Here is a 19558-nt window from a genome sequence, read left to right as displayed (position 1 = left end):
ATTTATAGTCTGTAATTCATGAATCTCCAGCAGCATACCCTTGACAACAGGTGAGAACAGCGCATTTCTAGGTTTTTGTGGTTAAAAAGAAAAGCACATTTCCTAAAAATCGATCTCTCTGACATCATTGGGAATTTTGAAAAGTTAGAAAGACTGGTTTTCAAAACCTGCAATGTGTTATTAACCAGTGGGAAAATATCTTTCCGCACAGCACTGAGAATATACATATGTTTGAAAATCACTGCTTTTTGTAGACCAGTGTATTGACCGTTTTCACTTATGAAATATTTTTCGTACATGTAGAAATGCGCTGTTTTCAGAAAAGCAGCAACTGGTATTTTGCTTGAGAGAATTAACATGAGATTGAAAAGTGGTGGAATTGCCCTTTAATTTCTCGTGCCATTTTCCTCCCTCCAAAATAAAGTGCATTTTACATTAAAAACATAGGTGTTCTCAAGATGCCATCACTGTAACCTCTGTTGGCCACCCACTTTATAAAACCCAGAGATGTTAAAATGCTTACAGCTAGCGATGGACTAGGGTAGCATGAATAACAATCCCCCTCCCCAGAATGCTTGAAACATCACAACAGTTTAACATCAGGCGAGTACGTAATTCTAACCGATCAGTAACAAATCCTCACATAACCGTGCTTCCTTTGACTACTGTTGAATATAAAGCCCTTGTTTTCACCTATGACCCAACTACAAAAGCTAACCTTAAAAAGACCGACATTACCGTATGAGAGAACATTCACAAAACAAGATGGGCCAGGTTTCGTGTCTGTCCCCAGCCTGTAGCTCGACGGTCCTGCACATCCTCAAGGTTCAGAGAGGTGTAATCAATCCTCTAGCAACCTGAACCTCCCAAAAAGTAAAATATACCGCTCTCACCTATTCAGACATAACTGATCCGAGCCGGTGGAAAGGGACTGGGAAAAGGGGATCGAAATGTAAGCTGTCTGTATGGTAACAGTAGGATTTGATGTCATTCAAAAACGGCACACCCGAGTCCCCCTTGGACCCTGGAGCAGGTAGCACCATAGGTGAAGTCATTAACGCCCCGGTAGCGGTATGCATGCTCTATTTACAAAATTGGTCAACCGGACGCCATATCCAATGAACAATAGTTTCCGTAGATACCGATACATTCAGGAAAGGCTCTACAGCGCGTTAAAAATACAAAACATTTTAGACGTCTCAGAATTCAGGTCTGACAACACTGAACAAAAAAATAATGATAATATAAACTTTCAATAAATATAAAATAGATTAGTCTTGTTTTCTTGCGCAGAAGCCATCAGAGACCCTCTGATATCCGTATCTGTGATACAGGCTACTTTTCTGTCAGTCACGTGACAGGCTTATTACCCTCACACCTGCTCGGTCGGTCACTGCACACTTCCGCTGTTTATTTCAACACATCAGCAACTGTCCTCTGTGCCACAACGCTGGATTTAAGTAATGAGACCATTTCTCTCAGAATGATGGGAAGACTGCCGAGGTCATTTCTCCTGAGGTCAAAGTGTCACACAGGAAGTAAATCCCCAGACCTGTAGATATTCAGCAGATCTGGACTGGTTATCACACACACACACATTGTGCAGACACACAAAGGCCATGCAACTCATTAAAAAAATGTCCAATACATAAAAAAAAAAATCATCCCAATTCGTGGACACTCAAAACACTTATCAAGTTCACAACTGAAATGTCCTCACAAGTCCAGTTTGTCTCATTTGTCAGATTATGAAGACCAACAAAGCCTTAGAATACAGTAGATTCTGACTGTAAAGAGGCAGTGACATTTTAATGACCAATGAAAGAATACTGGGTGGCGGCAGTCGGTATCCTGTCTCATTTACATAAAAAAAAAAAACATCCACATCAGATCTGTTTTTGGAAAAATCACATGCAGCCCGAGTCTTGGATGAGTCCTCGTTCAGGCCGGGTCGAACATGTACTCTGCTAGGCATTATAGACGAGGGGTTAGTCATTGAGGAGCAGGGTCATGTTGCGAGGGACTAGCTGTTATTGCTAAGAGGGTATTGCTATTGATCAATGAATCAACTGACACTTAGTTATTGCTGCTCGCTGATGTGACGAGGCGTAATGAGGATCTGCGGCTGACGAGTAAGCAGTGACTGAGACCTACAGAACGTGGTCAGGTGGTGGTGCTCAAAGACTTTTCAACGGCCACAGTAAGGAAGCGGTTCCAGGAGTCAGAAGACATCAAAAGCTGGAAGAACTAGACTTGAAACGGCTCGTGTTTATTGTGATCCGAATTTTCTAAAAACACTCGTCGCGGTCTGTCTCGGAGAGGTTCAGTCATAGATGAGGTGCAGGGAAGACCACTACGCGTGAAAGTGGTTGTAGGATGTTATACGTCAACTATGAGCAGTCTGTGTATCAATTTGACCATGGGGTAAATAATGTAAATAATGAATTGCTGGTTTGAATGAACCACCATTCTTGTTGATATTCTACATGTACATTTCCATGATCACACGTTATTCTGATAGGCTCAGTGTCTATCAGTGATTGCTGCTCATGCTAACGTTTTTGCAACAATCGGCTACAAGTTAGAGAAAACGTTACAGGACTACTATAAGTGGACCGCTAACGATCCTTCTCATGAGAAAGGAAAACCGTATTATAAATAAACATACATTTAGGGTAATGGATTATTGGGAATTAATCAAAGGGACAGAGTTTTTGGAATGACGATCAGAGGTGTGACTTTTTATTATGATGGAGTGGGCTGAGAAGTTCTAGCGACAGTTTAGCCTACACGTTAAAGGGGTAATCTGCCGTTCACACAAACCAAAGTTTACACCAGGGCTGCCCAAACCTGTTCCTGGAGATCTACTGTAGGTTCTCTCTTCAACCCCATTTGTGACTAACCTGATTTAGCTTTTTATCCAGTTATTAGAATCAGGTGTGCTAAATTAGAGTTGGAGAAAACTTACAGGGCAGTCAATCTCCAGGAACAGGGTTGGGCGCCCTGATACAGAAATGTAACAACTCTCAAATTTCAGGACAGAGCTATGGATACTAGGACCAACCATTACAACATTTAAAGTTATAACCGTGTTTTGAGGCTATAAAGTGTTTGTTTATATAGTTTACCAACAAAAACTTGTAGCTTGGATTCTGATAGGGTACTAGAGTTGAACTAAGCCCATGAGCCATCTGTAGGTTATTTTTGACAAGAACCAAAAACTATGATGAAACATGAGGATTTTGACTCCTTTTCTATTGGTGCTTGGATCATACAGTCTGGAGAAATCAGTTCATGATTATAATCCTGTTATAAATAGCACACTCCCCTTATGAAAGCAAAATACAGGTCTTTTGGAACTTGGACCTAAATAATTCTGTCACTTAATAGCAAGCAACTCTTCTTTCGCCCATCGAACCAAATTAGATAGTGTTAAAAACATCTTCCTTTTTTCAAAATGTCAGCCCTTCCCTGAAGGAAGAACTCCACTTCATACAAATGTATAGCTCATTTGCATGATGCATGTTAATCTGTCAATCCAGCCCCAACAGATGCCATCAGAGCAAGAAGAGAGGCAGAGCTACGGACTGAAACCTTTAAAGCTGAATGCATTCATACATGTTAAATCAAAACCAGCCACTATCTAGCCTCTTGGAGCCAAACTTTGGGGAGATAACACCACAAGCCATCTGACATGAGAGACTACCAATTGTCTTGTGCAAGACAAGATTTTGTACAAACAAAACTATTCCAAAACCAATTGACAGGATGTTCCCAGATACATCTGCTATACGTGAAGCAAGTCAGGTAGAGGTCACTGCTCCACTGCCCGGCCCTGTGCACTAACCTGCACTGCCTTTCTTTTGGAATTCTTGAAATCCTCATCTCTTGAGATTATGTTTGACCCAGGTGGCTGTTGATTATCCTGGGAGTTTCAGGCCAGAACAGATGACAACAACAAATGTTTTTGTCTCACATCATCTACAAAGCATATTTTTATATTTTGGAAAAAGACTAAACTATGGCTCAGTGAATTGGCAAACATTCTACCCTACACATATAGACCCTAGCCTTTGATATATGCTGCATGATAATACCATTAGTTTTATTCTTGCTAATATTTTTCAACTGTTTTTATTTTGTTTTTAACAGACAATGTACTAGGTGTGTGTGGTCAATAAAAGTATCCAAACATTATAATATATTATTACTTTAAAGGTGTAGCACCTGCAGATCGCCCCTTTAAATCCCTATGCAACATGCAGGTTCAAGGTTGAGGACCAAGCGTTTTGATAAATAAAGTAACAGGCAAGAGACAGCTTTCAGACAGTCGATATGCCAGCAGAGGCGTTTCCCATTACTCTAGCCTATTTAAGAGCAGGCAGTTCAGCCTACACAACGTGCATAAATTACCAAATATTTTAGGTTTGAATAGGCCGGTGTATTTTTAAGGAACCGGAGAAACAAAGTATGACCATAATCTGCAAGCATTTTGAGGGTTAATGGAGCGCGCAAGGGGTATCAGGGGACCTTTTGTCTCCTCTCACTCTCAGCATAGAGAACAGAGAGTGTGGACATTTAAAACCAAAATGGGGAGAGATGGTGAGAGATAAAGAAAGATAGATGACGGAGAAAATAAAAGACTGGCGCCCGCTCGCCACCTCTTCGGCCTGGTTTCTATCATATGTGTCTGTGGAGGACGCAGCAGGGCGCGCGGATCACAGTGCGCCCGGGCTATTTTTAGCATCCCGCGGGTATTTGGCTTTCGACGCACGTTCAGTGTTTTAGCCGGGCTTCGTTGTAGGAAAAGCCTGCATCCTGATCATCGCTGCCTCCCTCATAACTTCCGTTCCACTTCTCTCTCTCTCGCCCTGTCCATGATATACATAGCCTACACTAAATTATTTTTACTCACACAAACACATTAGCTCTTAATCTAACGTGTGTACGGTGACGCAAGGTTAAATAGTTCATAATAATCTCTGCAGTCCCTTTATGGAGCAAAAAAAGCTCACGTAATTAAAAGCGGCTAAACGATCACATCCTACAGCTGCTGCTTCTGCTGCCGCGCCTCGCGACCGTCCTTTTCCAGGCATCTGCGGAAAAGGGCGTGGCACGTGGACCAGACGTTGTGTTAAGCCTGTGTGTTTAGGAAGATGGTACACACCTGTGGTGGGAGAGGTCCAATGCTGGGATGTTGTTCTGTTTTAATCGCGGAAGACATTAAAAGGTAGAAAGGGTCGGACAGTACGGATTACTTCAGTGTTTCACTCCTTGCCCTCACAAACAACTAATCCTCCTACACCACTAGGTCACCAAGCATTTCCATCCATCCCAGGCTAACATCAAGGGCTCTCCGAGCAGTCGGGGCACCTAGCCACACCGAACTCTCGGCTCTGGGATAGATATTGTGCGCGGCTACTCATCCCTTCGGGTGTGTAAAACCAGACAAATATAAGCACCCGCCATCAGCCAGTTTGCTCCCCCTTCTGCCGCTGCCTACGCTCCCCTCTGGATGCAGTCCAGCCACGCAGACGCAGGGCAGACCCAGCCTGAGCCCAGACAACCTGACTGACCGCCCGTCCGCCTCCTTCTGCCCGGGGCGCCTCTCCTTCCTTCCCGGCAGGGGGCCTGGGGCCCGGGGGGGGGGGTCAGACGTCGCTGGGGGTCCGTGCCCGGTGGGCCACGCTGGCTGGTACACAGCCGCAACACACCAGCCACAGGGCCTTCTGGATCTCCTGGTTCCTGAAGGCGTAGATCACCGGGTTGATGACGGAGTTGTAGGTGGCGGGCACCAGGGTGGCGTAGGTGTACAGTGGTGGGTAGGTGTAGTCCGCCACCAGGGAGTAGACCGTGAAGGGCATCCAGCAGGCGGCGAACGTCCCCAGGATGATGGCGAGCGTGGACACGCCCTTCCTGGTGGTGACATAGTGCGGCGAGGCGGACAGGAAGTGGTGCTGCAGGGCAATCTGGTGGGCGTGGCGCATGACGATCTTGCAGATCTGCACGTACAGCTGGAGCATGAGTCCGAACAGCAGCAGGAAGGACACGGACAGCACCGCCACGTTGTTCCTAGTCAGCGGGCGCACCACACTGCAGGTGGACTCCTCGGCCAGGCAGTTGACGCCGGTGACGGGCAAGATCCCCAGGCAGAGGGACAGGGCCCAGAGGAGCACCAGCATGGTGTAGGTGAAGGCGGCCGTGCGCTCCGAGTTGTATGTCAGGGCGTAGTAGAGCGACAGGTAGCGGTCTATGGTGATGGCCAGCAGGCTGAAGACGGAGGCCGAGAAGGAGGCCACCACCAGACCCACGGTCAGCAGCTGGGCCGCGTCGGATCTCAGCAGGTAGGCGAAGGTGAAGTGGAGCACCAGGCCCAGGCCGGCCAGCAGATCCGCCAGGGCCAGGCTGCCGATCAGCAGGAACATGGGGGCTCGCAGGGCCGGGTTCTGCCAGATCACCAGCACCACCAGGGCGTTCTCACACGCAATGAGGGTGCCCGAAGAGCACAGCACCACGTCCCAGGGGTTGACCAGCAGTGGGGGGAGAGAGGGGAGGGAGTCCAGGGGAGGGTAGGTGGCGTTGTCGGCGAAACCCCTGTCACTGCCGGACCACGCGGTCGGGTCGGGGGTCAGCCAGCTGGGAATGACTGACGCTTCGTAGTGGTCGCTCATTGTGGCCCCTGTCTGAACACACACACATAAGAAGAGACACACACACACGCGGATGGACACGCACACTGACAGGCACACACACACTCACGCACGCACACACTCACGCACGCACACACTCACTTGCAGGAACGCATCATAGAATCATATATAGGGCTTTAATAGCTAGGTCTATGTCTACCACATAAACACATCACTAAAGAGGAGACATCAATAGTAGTTTTGGCAGTGTGAGATAATAGGCTACTCATCCCCGGTTCCAGTCATATCACACAAGAGGCAAGAGCTTTTCTCACATCTACAAAGAGTGGATGTTTGCACAAAAAAGACTGTTTCACAGTATTCAGTATTGACCTCTCTCCTTCTCAGGCTCTCAATCATAATTTTTTATCATAATTTCTCCAAAAGCACCGCCAGGTTTCAGAGGGGTAATTGACTATGATTATCCTAAGAAAAGACCCGTTCATTCATTCATCCAATGATATCAACAGCCTACCTTAATTACGAGGTTCTGCAACCGTCTAGATTAAAGTGCGTCCTTGCTGTATTTCCATGATTTTGATAACGATGGCGGCAGGTGCGGTGCCTAAATCCGATGAAAATACAGCACCGGAGGATGGGTCTTCACTGATTCAGAGCAGGCAAGCAGCGGCTCCGCAGGAGCTTCGCTGTGGACTGCGGCTGTGCAGAGAGCGGCGGGCGGGTGCGGGGAGGAGGGGAAGCGCTGCTCCGATTCACAAAAAGAGGCCAAACTCAAAGACGGTTCGGTCTGTTAATACTTCCTATTACTTACCGGAGGACGTGGCAAAAACAGCTCAAAACCATGAAGACCTACGGGGCCTGTCTGCACACACTGCACAGGGACAATGATGGAGAGTAGTGTTGTGCTCATCTGTGTGTATCATGTCTGTCTGTGTGCGTGTGTGTATGTGCGCGCATGCACGCATGTCTGTCTGTCTCTCTTTGAGGGATGCCTTATTTGTTTCCAGACTCGTGCAATAATACAGGTGTGGGTGACCTCACCTTCAGATGTTCTGAGACAGATTAAACGTGGCCTATTTGAAGTGTGTTATTTTTTTTCCTTCCTTTAGTTCTAAAATCATGGCATGTCATTTTGATGCCGTGATTTGTTTCCTCCCGTGGATTGCTATTCTTGGCCTGTCTATTTTAACCACGATCTGTGTCAGCCACCTACACCACTGTTTCTCATCCCTTCCTCCATCATCTGCTGTCCGACTGAATCCTTCCCGCTCCCTCTGCTTTCACTTCCAATTATCGATTAACAGAAAATAATTAATTTGTTAAGAGAATCGCCCGATGAATATTTCACTAAGATAAGCAGTGAAGTCTGTCTTCACCCGTCTCTTTAGGCGTCTTGTTTCCATCACATCTGATATAAGAACCGGGAACTTTCCAGTGGGTCCGCTGGGCAGCTTACGTCCGAAGCATTTTGACTGGCGGTGTGAATTCATACTACACTGCCGTTATTACTGTTGCAGTGTGACCTGGTAGTGACCAGGTAGAACCACTGCGCGGCAGTGTTGAGTACGGATGAGTCATCAGCTGACCCCCGGCGGAGAAACGAGTCTACCCGAGCAAAACGCACACACACACACACACACACACACACACACACACACACGCGCTCACGCACGCAGCATGTTAGCTTTTATTAATTTTTCTTTAAAACAGAAAATGACGATTTTACAACAAGCCTTCTCGAGCAAACCCTCACATCAACCGTTACCTTGCCAGCACCTACAAAACGGTATCAAAAGTGCACCATAGTGTCATATGTCTTCTCATGGTCGAACATCCCCCCCCCCACTACGATAACATCTCACCTCTTTATAGAATATTTATACAAATACCCGTCTGTACAAGGTAGAAATACACTACCCAAGTGTCCCACGCCTGGAACACTGACCCCCCCACCCAACCCCACCCCCACTCTCAGGTCATGCACAGTCAACTGGTCTGATCGGGCTCGGCGCCAGCCAGGCCACTAAGCAGTTGCGGTGCGAGGGGGCGTCAAAGACACCCAGTCGACATTATAAACACGTTAAATCATTAAATACCCCGTCACCCCACCCGCCAAACCCCCATTCTATCGCCAACACCTCATTCTATCGCCAACACCTCATTCCCACCGCCTCTGTACAACCTCACTAAAAACACCTGCCAAACTCACACAATTTACAATGTCCACCCGGGGCTTTGACACAACTCCCCGCTACAGCGGCCTCTCCAGCCCAAGTGAGGAGTAGGGAGAGGAGGAGGGGGTGGGGGGTGGGGGGGCTGACCCAAAGGCTGAACTGCAGTAGCTGCTTTTACACAGGTATGAAGGACACGAGTGACACCACTAAAGGGCTGTACACTAGCGCGGCCCTTTATTCCCACGGCCGGGGCACACAGGGCTTTCCTCCTCCGCTCCACAGGGTGGCGCTGTTCCCCGCAGGCCCAGTCAGTCTCTGGACTGGTAGAAGAGGATGTAGCCGGACTCTGAGTTCTTGGAGATCTCCGAGGTCAGGCCGTAGAACTCCTCTATGGCCTGGGCGTCGATCTTCTGCAGAGAGGGATGGGGGGGAACACACGGGACAGTTTAGGAACCACTATCCACAACTTAACCACAAAAACTAAAGTGCAATTTTTACCCTGAAACGTGACCCCTACTAGAAATAGGGTTTTACCACATGTTTAATTAGTAATATAAATGTTGATCACAAAGTTGACAATCCTAAAAGGAAATCCTACTTTTACTAATCCTAACCTTAACCTACTAAAATCTAAGATTTATGCCTAAACTTAACCTAGCCGTAATGCCTAATCCTGAATTATAATGCCTTATTCTAACCCTACCCCCAATTTTAACTTCTGCCCTAAACCCAGCATGTAAGCCAAAGAGGACAAGAAACCCAGTATTTTTTACCAAGAGGACAAGAAAAAAAAAAAGTCCTTGCCATTAGTAAAATATTCCTGATTTAACCAGCATTCGGGGACATTTGTGTGCCCATAACATAGTTAGATCAGGAACACACAGCCACCCCTTACCTCTACAATGTCGTCATCAAAGAGGAGCCAGAAGTCGTGACTCTTCACAATAGCAATATAATGTCCTCGATTTGGCCCACTGAAAACAAACAAAGAGACGGGGCCCGTCAGCGAGACACATGCGCCACAGGGTCAGCTCGGGAAGCGTCTCACGCACGCAACACTGACCTCCCACAATGCACCACGACCGCAACCAGGTCATAGAGCCTCTCGGGGTTGGTGGCGTCTCCAGAGGTGTTGAAGAGGCGGAGCTCCAGGGGGAAAACGACCCGATAGGAGAGCTTGGTGTAGCGCTGCAGCTGCTCCATGTACTTAAACCTCTTCAGGTGGAGAGCCAGGATCATAGGCAGCTTCTTCACACGCATCCTAAAGGTCCCGTCAGAACAGAGACAGACATTGGTACACACACACACACACACTTAACAGCGACGACACACATTGCCAATATAACAACACCGTCATCTCTGACCTCTTGTGTGCTTCCTGTTTGCTCCGGCATTCTTCACAGTAGTATTTATACTCACTGCAGAGGGTCTCCGTGTTACTGAAACCCCTGGAGAGAGAGACACACAGCGAGTGCATGAGAGGGGGTCAGACAAGACTCCCGCACAGCATGGCCGGATGTTGTCTAACCCTGTGGTTAGCGTGCTGAACATGTTGGCTGAGACAGTGTGTGACGGAGGTGTTGTGTGTTAGTGTAGTTAGGTGCTATTGTTACCTGAGACAGTGTGTGTGACGGAGGTGTTGTGTGTTAGTGTAGTTAGGTGCTATTGTTACCTGAGAGTGTGTGTGACGGAGGTGTTGTGTGTTAGTGTAGTTAGGTGCTATTGTTACCTGAGACAGTGTGTGATGGAGGTGTTGTGTGTTAGTGTAGTTAGGTGCTATTGTTACCTGAGACAGTGTGTGATGGAGGTGTTCTGCTCCACATCTACTGATAGGTCCAGGAAGTCCTCGTCTTTGCTGCTGATCTGGAAATAGAAAATAAAAGTCAACATTCAGTGGAGGTCTACATTACAGCAGGGAACTGGCAGGACCAGACTGCCTTTTTGACGCGGACTGCGATTTTGACGCGGACTGCGATTTTGACGCGGACTGATTTTCCGGCCGCGGAGGTTGGAGCGGGTGGTCAGACATAGCTTTGGGAATACATCTTTTTGCCTTATCCCTGCCATTTCTTTTTTTGTCATGATGTTCCAAGCTACGCTCTGTAGCCACTTTATTTGGTACCTGTGCCCATTAACACAAACAGTACAACAGTGAATCATGCGGGTTAAAGTCGATATACAGAGTATGCAGAGGTTTAGTTGGTATTTGAAACAATAGAATGGGGAAGATACAAGCACTAAGTGACTTTGACCCTTGTATGATTGTTGGAGCCGGATGTGGTGGTTCCAGTATCTAAGAAACATCTGACCTGAGATTTTACTCACCACAGTCTCTCTGCTTTACACAAAATGGTACAATAAACATAAAACATCCAGTGAGCCGCAGTTCTTTGGGCAAAAACACATTGTTAATGAGAGGTCAGAGAATGGCCAGACTTGTTCAAGCTGACAGAAAGGCCACAAACACTCAAATAACCACTCTTTAGAAGTGGTGTGCAGAAGGGCAAATTTGTGAAGGCACAACAAGTCAAACATTTACATGTATCGTCTAAAGCAGCAAAAGACCACACCAGGTTTTAGACTTGTCGGCTATGACCAGGAAGATGTGGCTACAGTGGGCCGATGATCACCAAAACTGGATGACTGAAGATCGAAGAATAAAGTCGCCCGTTCTGACAAATCTCTTTCTCTGCTGTGACATTCAGATTGTAGGGTCAGAATTTGGCATTAAGCGCATGGATCCATCCTGCCTTGTGTGATCGGTACAGGTTTGTGCTGGTGGCATAACGGAGTGGGGAGAGTTTCCTTGGCACACCTAAGGTCCCTTAACAACAACTGAGCATCATCTGAATGCCAAGGCATGTTGTTGCCAACCATGTGCATCTCTCTACGGCCAGTCTAGAAAAATCTGAAAGGACCGCGTGACGCTATAAAAATCGCCATGGACCCAAATCTCTAAGGAATGCTCCCAGCATCTTGTCGAGTCCATACCGCAAAGAACTCAGGCAGTTCTGGGGACAAAAGAGAGTGTCCAACCACGTAGATGTACCTAATAAAGTGGCCATGAAATGTGCATAGAAAATCACAGTTGTTGCATCGTCCACAGAATTACATGTTTTAAATGTATTTAGAACGTGTGTGTGTGTTAGAGTTAAACGCAGGCTGCCACTGAGCTGTGAGTTGAGCTGATTAATATCAAATAGGTTTTAAATTATACATAAGTACAATTAATTCATTTTAACTTGTTTTCGTTGGAATGGGAGTCATAGTTAATTTAACATTGCACAAAAGAAAACGACAAACATTTTTGGATAATGAAAGCTCATGCAGTATGTCTAGAAGTTAGCTGCCAGCATAGAATTGAAATTGCTCTATCTTCATATAAACAGGTCAATTAATTGTTTTTCAAACCAGGGGTTTCACATTTATTTAGCCAGATCAGTCTAAGATGAATACCAAATAACCAAGTAAATATTTCTTTCATTTCACACTGCCATCTATAGTCAGCAGAAATAAACAACAGGGATGATTTTAGCAGCATGTTGACCAAAAACGCTACATTACATTATAAAGCGTTGTTCATTAAAACAGAACGAAAAAATTCATCTCAAACCTACTGCCTGGCCTTACGGAGGACACAGGCCTCAACACAAGCCCTTCACTAATCAAACTATTTAATAACAGTTTTCATAATTAGTTTACAGTAATAGTCTGACATTTAGAAGAGTACATAAACTGCCCATGTTATAAATGGATAATAAACGCAAACTTGTGCAATATGTCATTCAAAGTCAGTGTTCACATTTGTATCCATGCCTGGATGTAGAGCTGTAGCACAATGGATTATTAGATAATGCAAAATTGTTAAACATCTTTATTCCATATATATTATTCCTACACTGCGTTCCCGTTGGTTTATCCATTCCAAAATGTACATAGAAGCAATAAGCTGTGTTGAATTCTGTGACCACCTCAGTACAACAAACCTGGTAGGTCAGAATCAGACCAGAAACACTAAAGTGGAAAAGCTCACATGGGCATCTGGTCATGAACTTGTTTGCCAGGCTGATATGGTCTGAAGTGGCCTGAGAACTGTGGGACGGGTTCCTGTGGGGGCAACCGGGAGTCAAACAGAAATCTGGACCCGGACGTACCGTCTCACAGGTGAGGCAGCGTGTCTCGTTGGTGAGGGTGCCCTGGAAGATCTCATGTACCCAGGTGGAGGGGGGCGGAGCGTTGCTGTTGTTGTTCTGGGAGTCCAGTGTGCCATTGGCCAGGCGGCCGTTGGTCTTGTCCTGCTTCCTCTCCTCCTGCAGCAGGTCGGCGATGGTGTTGAGGAGGTAGTTCAGGAACTCATGGGCATCCTGCTGCATGTAGTTGTCAAACAGCTCTGAAGAAACAGATGGAGAGGAGAGGGATGAGAGAAAGCAGGAGGATGAGATAAAGCAAGAGAGGGATAACAGAAAGCAATAGAGGGATGAGAGAAAGCAGGAGAGGAAACAAGACAGGGTCTACCTTTTCAGCCAATAACTTGCCCCACAAATAACCACAAGCATCCTAATCCCCCTCACCGTTCTCCTTGCGGAGGCGCGTGATGAACTTCTTGGGCGGTATGACGCCCACCTTCCTCTTCTGGTTGGCAATGCTGTGGAACAGGTCGGCCAAGCAGGTCAGCAGGTTCTCCTTGCGCCGTGGCTGGCTGCGGTACGCCAGGATCTTCTCCCGGAACGGACGGCAGAAGTACAGCGCCTGCAGCACCGAGTTGCAGTAGCACGTGTTCCCAAACTGCACAGGGGAGGGTAGGGGGGGGGGGGGCAAACACAGGAAAACAGAAAGGAAAGCAGTGAGATGTGCACACACTGACTACAGCCAGCTTGCAACGCGGCACTCTCACTTCACTTACATTGACCAGGCCGAAATAGTGCTCGTTGACAGGGAACTGCTCTGAGCCAATCTCTTTCTCCAGAGCGGAGGCATTGGCGCCCTAGGACACAAAGACACAGAGCACTGTTATATTTAGCCAAGGCTTACGGGAATGTGTACCAATCCATACTTCTAAATGGAATTTCATATTTAATGCATGATCAATAACTGCCAGGGAGGCGGGGCTAAAAAAAAAAATGAGGAAGGAATATGACTAACATCAGAGACTGGAGAAAGTATCAGCAATCAGGATTTCCGGAGTAGGGTCACATGGGTGGAGGTTAGTTAAGTAATTATCAAAACAATGGCTTTATAATGCCTTTATAAGCCAAGGCCAAATGAAGTTTCTCTAACGGGTTTTTCTTAAATGGAAAAACACAGTTAGCTGAACTGAAAGACAGGGAACATGTCTAGTGAGCTTTAACAATGTCTCCGTCAATCTACTGCGCGCAGCTGATTATGTCGTCATCCGCTGTGTTCCAGAAATAGATCGCGCTTACGATGAGAAAGTGGTTTACAACCTGTATTACAGGAAGACGCACAACACTCCGTATCATCAATCACAACAGTCATCTTAAATGCCGGCCAGCTGAATTTCCACTGACATCTGGGAAAAACTCCAGTAAGCAAATCTAGTGTTTCTGTGCCCAATTCAAACATAACTTTGTCAGGTGTATCAATTAAACGAACAATTAATGACCTACGTTAAGTTTTGACCAAGCAGTGCTAGTAATACGCTTGACACCCACACGCACCGTGTGACGTTTGCTAACGTTAGGTGGCTAGCTAAGTACTGCAAAATGAATGTGCAAGTACTGAAGCCGCAGAGCTATGCGGTGCGGTCACTGGGTCAGACAAGCGGATAAAAACACTATGACTTGTCTCCGCGCTGGATCATTCATAAATTGATAAATATAACAATGTAGGCCTACGAAGCTATTCTAGCTAGCTAAACCCTGAGACGAAAACGTGAGTTTCAGTGAAGACAGCAAGCTAGCTAGGAAGACTGAGTACTGTAACGTTAGCAAAAAATATACGATTTTAACAGTGTTCCCTGCCACGCAAAATGAAAACAACACAACTACGGTTGTCTTGCCACCTGCAGACCTCTTTGCAATTTGTGTAAGAGATGTCATTTACTCACCATGGTACAAAAAGAGGCAAATTTGGAAACTGTCATTAGGATTTCCATTCGCTCAGCGCCATCTTCCACCCAATCACCGCGCGGAGGCGAACAGGACTCCCTAGTGAGGGCACACTGCTGGACAGGCGATGAGAGCTCTGCTTGGTCTTAGCGCCGTTCTTGATAATCTCTGTCCATGTTCTGTGACGTACATGATATAAAACGCAAAAATATGCAATCACGAACACTTCTGGACAAACAACAGTGCAGAGATTGACAACTGCAGTATCAAACCAGAGTCAGTTTGACTGAAGTTCACTTAATCCTCTATCAGACATTCATCAACGAACTTTTCATCAGTGCACATGCAAAACAACATTTGCATTATTTTAACTGATTTAGTAAAACAGTGGTTTATTAAATTTTAACGTTTCACTGTGGGTTAACTATCCAATTCTAGTTACAATCGGTTCCAATAAGACTGGTACTTTATGATTGGAAACGAGCAGATTGTATTTTAACCCAACCCCAATGGGAGTTCAAGACACGAAGGTATGAAATCTAAACTGATCTTAGATCAGCGCGAAGAGGAAACTATCATTCTACATAAGCATTTTTGTTCAGGCAATATGAAGGCACTACTGAATTGTGTTGTAGAGGAAATTTCAGGTCTTGCAGTCTCTCTTTCCGCCGTACCCGCCATCTTGCGAGCAACCGGGGGTAAGAAGTTCTCCGTGTTAAATACCATAAACTCTTAAAAACGTCATTTCAAGCGCATGTAAATACAAAGATGTTAGTACGTGAAAGTGAACATTACCTTGAGTTTATTAAGTCATCCGCGAAAGGAGCTTATTTGTGCCTAAATGTCATGTAATTAGTGAATGGAGTAGCAGCGTGGCTTTCCCATGTGGGCCTTACCACTGTAGCGTTCGATACCTTTCCTAGCCGACTAACGTTAGTTACATTTAAGCTGTTTTCCTTTGTTGTTACAGTGGAATAAACAATAACTACGCCTTGACCTGTAAGATAACTAAACTGTCACTCTGCAATTATATTAACTTCGTTTCTGGGGACATGAAACACTGGATGTTGGGCTGAACAGGCGAGCGTACAGTAGCTTTAGCTAACTCTGTTATGAGTTTTTTTTATGTTTGCTGGTAATGCCAAATATATTTGAATGCATTTTATTGTCACAACTTTTAGCAACCGGAATCAATCTTGCAATAACCGTTCCCTATGATTCGGAAAATATACATTTTTCTCGCAGTTAACTTTGTCACCGACCGCAGTTGTCTGGTTGATCTGAGGATAATTGGAATTGTTGGTATGGTACTGTAGCTAACAAAAATGTATGATACTGAATGTTCCAGTAATCAGGCATCATGACGAACACCAGAGGCAAGAGGAGGGGGACGAGGTACATGTTCAGCCGGTCTTTCCGCAAACATGGTGAGTCCATCCGAACTACACCGGACATGCTAATGTGTCGTTGGTTCGTTGTATTTTCTGTTAAGATGAAGTACCAACGGGTGTCGCAATCATGAATTTGGCATCTGTGTCTTGGCATGATTTTGGGGTTGGTTGTAATAACCTGCATTTCTTTTCTTAGGCCCAATTCCACTGTCCACATACATGCGCATCTACAGGAAGGGAGATATCGTGGACATAAAGGTGAGCCTTGTTGTGTTGTTTCAAGGTGGTTATGTTAGGCCCCTATTCTGGATTTTGCTGAAAACCGCTTATGTTTCCTGAACATTGGAGCATTTACCTGTTAGTTTGATTATTTTTTGGCTTGTTTGAACACTCCTTACTTGGGAGTAGACAATGCACCATGTCTCAAAACGGATGGCCTCGGTTTGATTACATTTGTTATGGTACAGTTTGCTGCAGGTGAGAATAGTGTGGACCCAACACAAAGTAATTGGAAGCATGCTGTATTATGGGTTGTTTGACTGGAAGCACACAGTACTGCTACTGGATACCTCAATGTTTGAAAAGCAGCTGAATGAGAATGATGGTTGACCAACACCAAGTAAAATTAACTTTGGGGGTGAAACTATGATCATCATATTGATGTAACATTAGTATTTTCTCTGAAACAAATGTCTGTCATCAAAATCTGGTTTTGCTTGGGCAACATAAAGCCAACTAAACCAAAATGAATACATTGTGACAGAACGGTTTTCTTAAGCTCAGGACTGAGATGGTGCTTGTCTCTTCCGCAGGGTACAGGAACCATCCAGAAGGGAATGCCACATAAGTGTTACCACGGCAAGACGGGCAGAGTCTACAACGTTACCCAACATGCAGTTGGCATTATTGTCAACAAGCAGGTCAAGTAAGTACAACTACATGTGCAGAGATTCAGACAACTAACATCGGTCACATGAACTGATAACTAGACTAGAGGTAGGTTGTAGTAGTCTTGTCACATTTCTGAACCCCATTTTCACTTTGCCGCCTGGGCTGTCCTGTGTCCTAAGTGGTCATTCACGTGGGGCAAAGAGTTGGTCCTTTTTTACCCCAGCCAGACACCTAATGTTTGAACCTAGGGTATATGAAGGATACACTTTAATTTAAATGTACCAGTATTTCACCATTCCACAGAAGCAGCATTTTAGATTCAGTATTTACCCGTGCCCTCCAGTTGCATGATAATCGTTCTGACTTTTGGATCTAGCCTTTTGTAACAGATAACAGTCATTTTGATTAAGATTGGTGGTGATATATTTGAGACAGGGTGAGGTCACTTAGATGAGGTGAGACCAAATGTATTAATGGTTTTGGAGGAAACTGCACCTTTTTAAATGTGCCAATGTTTCAAATGTTTATCGCGTGACTGTGCACCTTTTTAAATGTCTAGTTGGTTTTAAATCTGAGTGAATTGTGCGCCGTTCACGTCCGGATTTTGCTTCCCGGGCTGAACCTGTGTCCCCTTCTTTCCTCAGGGGTAAGATCCTGGCCAAGAGGATCAACGTGCGCATTGAGCATGTGAAGCACTCTAAGAGCCGGGACAGCTTCCTGCAGCGCGTCAAGGAGAACGAGAAGAAGAAGGTGGAGGCCAAGCAGAAGGGCACCTGGGTGGAGCTCAAACGCCAGGTACTGGACACCGCTTAATGGTGCCGTTATCAGTACCACAAACCGAAGATGCCTCATTGCTCCTTTTAGACCGGTTGTGAATGCAATTAAAGCAGTGGGTGATGTGATAACCATGGTATATGGTCTCGTACCATGGCTATCGCCTGATCAGGATTATAATCTCCCAGTTAAAAAAAAATTCTAAGCAATTTTAAACCATAGTTCTTTTCTTAGTATGTAAACATCATCCAGTTATTTTTGGTGAGTTATATTTTGGCAGTTTTGCTTTGTGATTGGGTAACGGTCATGTGCGCACCACCTTTGTCTCTCTGAGATTAGGCTCATTCAGCTCTGTTGATTGGGGTGTTGTGTAATGCGTAATCCGGTATTGCGGTTTCTCATGACTAGTTGCTTGCATTCTGGGGGTGGCATCTTAACTGCGTTTGTCTTCTCCATCCTCCCACAGCCCACTGCTCCCCGAGATGCCCGCTTTATCAGCACCAAGGGCAATGAACCTCAGCTGCTGGAGCCCATCCCCTATGAGTTCATGGCATAACTGTGCTGACCAAAATAAACTGTTTATACAACTGTTTATTTGTGGAATTTTTTTTTGTACACACACACCGTGTGCATGAATATACCTCATCTGAAGTGACACTTGTATTACTTCTGGAGGAGGTGACTGGGACAATGTACATTGAGTGGCAATAATTTGCTGGCTGTCCTTATCACTTTGACAATAAATGCAATTTCAAACAGAACTATGAACAGTTCTAAGGTACACACTTCACATGTTTGCTTAAAGCCACTGTGCTGTCATATCTGTTGTTGAAATTAGGCAAATTTAAATGTCCATCCACAAGGTGTTATTTTTTTAGTATGATTGGAATCTTGCATAGAAATTCATGCAGCATTGTAGAATTTTACACTGCTGCATGTACCACCAGTAACTACCAGCAGAGGGTGATGTTCCACAGAATAAGTGCCTTCTGTTCTGTGGCGTGGGAGAGAATGTTTCCTTTTCATTTTAGATTGTGCTCTAGCTGCTGTCAGCATGTTAATGACAGGTTCCAATCCAACACCCTATGAATTTTGGAGCACAAACGATTTCTAACCTCCCCAAATGGCCCCAATCCGTCTTTGATCGTTCAACTGTTAAGGCTCCATCTCCCTTCAGGTGAACATGCCTTGTGTGTGCAACTGTCCTGAAGTTGGGTGTGTGTACGAACTGCCCCTGTACTTGACGTGTTTGATCAGCAGAGGCTGACTGGCTCACTGATTATCTGACAAATGTTATCCCATCCCACCTCAGTACTTCACCCAATATTTACTCCAATTAGGACCGTGTTTGTTGAGATAGCAGAAGCAGCTGGACGAGGGACAGCATGTAGAAGGGAGAACAAGCACTGACTCAGTGTTCAGAGTATTGCAAGAATAGTGAGTCCTGAATGTAAACACAACAGTTTATCACTGCAATAAGTGATGTGAAATTACTTGACCCAACCGTGACATTGCAACTGTCAAATTCCAATGTTTTTATCAGTGGTGGAAATTTTTTTTATATTGATAGTAATCCTTGTGTGACTGTCGAATTCCCATCTGTGGGAAAC

General features: G+C 45.4%; 3 protein-coding genes across 4 annotated transcripts; 1 reads left to right on the top strand and 2 right to left on the bottom strand.

Annotated features, from left to right (window-relative positions):
- Positions 1-369: 369 nt before the first annotated feature.
- Positions 370-8292, bottom strand: gpr12 (G protein-coupled receptor 12). Of its 2 annotated transcripts, none has more exons than XM_010890012.5 (2): positions 7165-8292; positions 370-6683 (listed from the first exon to the last, which is right to left on the bottom strand). In XM_010890012.5, the coding sequence occupies exon 2, from the start codon at positions 6669-6671 to the stop codon at positions 5652-5654; it is 1020 nt and encodes a 339-aa protein (XP_010888314.1). In that variant the 5' UTR covers positions 6672-6683; positions 7165-8292; the 3' UTR covers positions 370-5651. The 2 variants fall into 2 exon arrangements, with proteins under 2 accessions (XP_010888314.1, XP_010888315.1); XM_010890013.5 differs by having other exon boundaries at positions 370-6679.
- A 22-nt stretch (positions 8293-8314) lies between these two features.
- On the bottom strand, positions 8315-15143 carry usp12a (ubiquitin specific peptidase 12a). Its single transcript, XM_020041571.3, has 9 exons — positions 14892-15143; positions 13728-13808; positions 13396-13609; positions 12979-13214; positions 10611-10687; positions 10189-10272; positions 9888-10085; positions 9720-9798; positions 8315-9234 (listed from the first exon to the last, which is right to left on the bottom strand). The coding sequence occupies exons 1-9, from the start codon at positions 14937-14939 to the stop codon at positions 9133-9135; spliced, it is 1119 nt and encodes a 372-aa protein (XP_019897130.2). The 5' UTR covers positions 14940-15143; the 3' UTR covers positions 8315-9132.
- Positions 15144-15487: 344 nt separating this feature from the next.
- Positions 15488-18540, top strand: rpl21 (ribosomal protein L21). The gene is made up of 6 exons (XM_010890010.3): positions 15488-15590; positions 16241-16319; positions 16480-16541; positions 17096-17208; positions 17819-17969; positions 18415-18540. Exons 2-6 carry the CDS (start codon positions 16253-16255, stop codon positions 18502-18504), a joined length of 483 nt encoding a protein of 160 aa, XP_010888312.1. The 5' UTR covers positions 15488-15590; positions 16241-16252; the 3' UTR covers positions 18505-18540.
- The last annotated feature ends 1018 nt before the right edge of the window (positions 18541-19558 follow it).

Source organism: Esox lucius, chromosome 21 (genome assembly GCF_011004845.1).
Source record: "Esox lucius isolate fEsoLuc1 chromosome 21, fEsoLuc1.pri, whole genome shotgun sequence".
Taxonomy (NCBI): domain Eukaryota; kingdom Metazoa; phylum Chordata; class Actinopteri; order Esociformes; family Esocidae; genus Esox; species Esox lucius.
The sequence above is the reverse complement of the archived record's forward strand: the minus strand, read 5'-3'. Positions and strand labels throughout refer to the sequence as shown.

What these genes read in the sequence shown, in the direction of transcription:
- gpr12 (XM_010890012.5), bottom strand. Translation starts at nt 6,671, where the DNA reads ATGAGCGACCACTACGAAGCGTCAGTCATTCCCAGCTGGCTGACCCCC.
- rpl21 (XM_010890010.3), top strand. Translation starts at nt 16,253, where the DNA reads ATGACGAACACCAGAGGCAAGAGGAGGGGGACGAGGTACATGTTCAGC. An exon ending in ATTGTCAACAAGCAGGTCAA is followed by an intron (nt 17,209 to 17,818) that starts GTAAGTACAACT and finishes TTCTTTCCTCAG; the next exon opens with GGGTAAGATCCTGGCCAAGA. An exon ending in GGGTGGAGCTCAAACGCCAG is followed by an intron (nt 17,970 to 18,414) that starts GTACTGGACACC and finishes ATCCTCCCACAG; the next exon opens with CCCACTGCTCCCCGAGATGC.
- usp12a (XM_020041571.3), bottom strand. Translation starts at nt 14,939, where the DNA reads ATGGAAATCCTAATGACAGTTTCCAAATTTGCCTCTTTTTGTACCATG. An exon ending in TTGCCTCTTTTTGTACCATG is followed by an intron (nt 13,809 to 14,891) that starts GTGAGTAAATGA and finishes TTTGTGTCCTAG; the next exon opens with GGCGCCAATGCCTCCGCTCT. An exon ending in ACTATTTCGGCCTGGTCAAT is followed by an intron (nt 13,610 to 13,727) that starts GTAAGTGAAGTG and finishes TCCCCTGTGCAG; the next exon opens with TTTGGGAACACGTGCTACTG.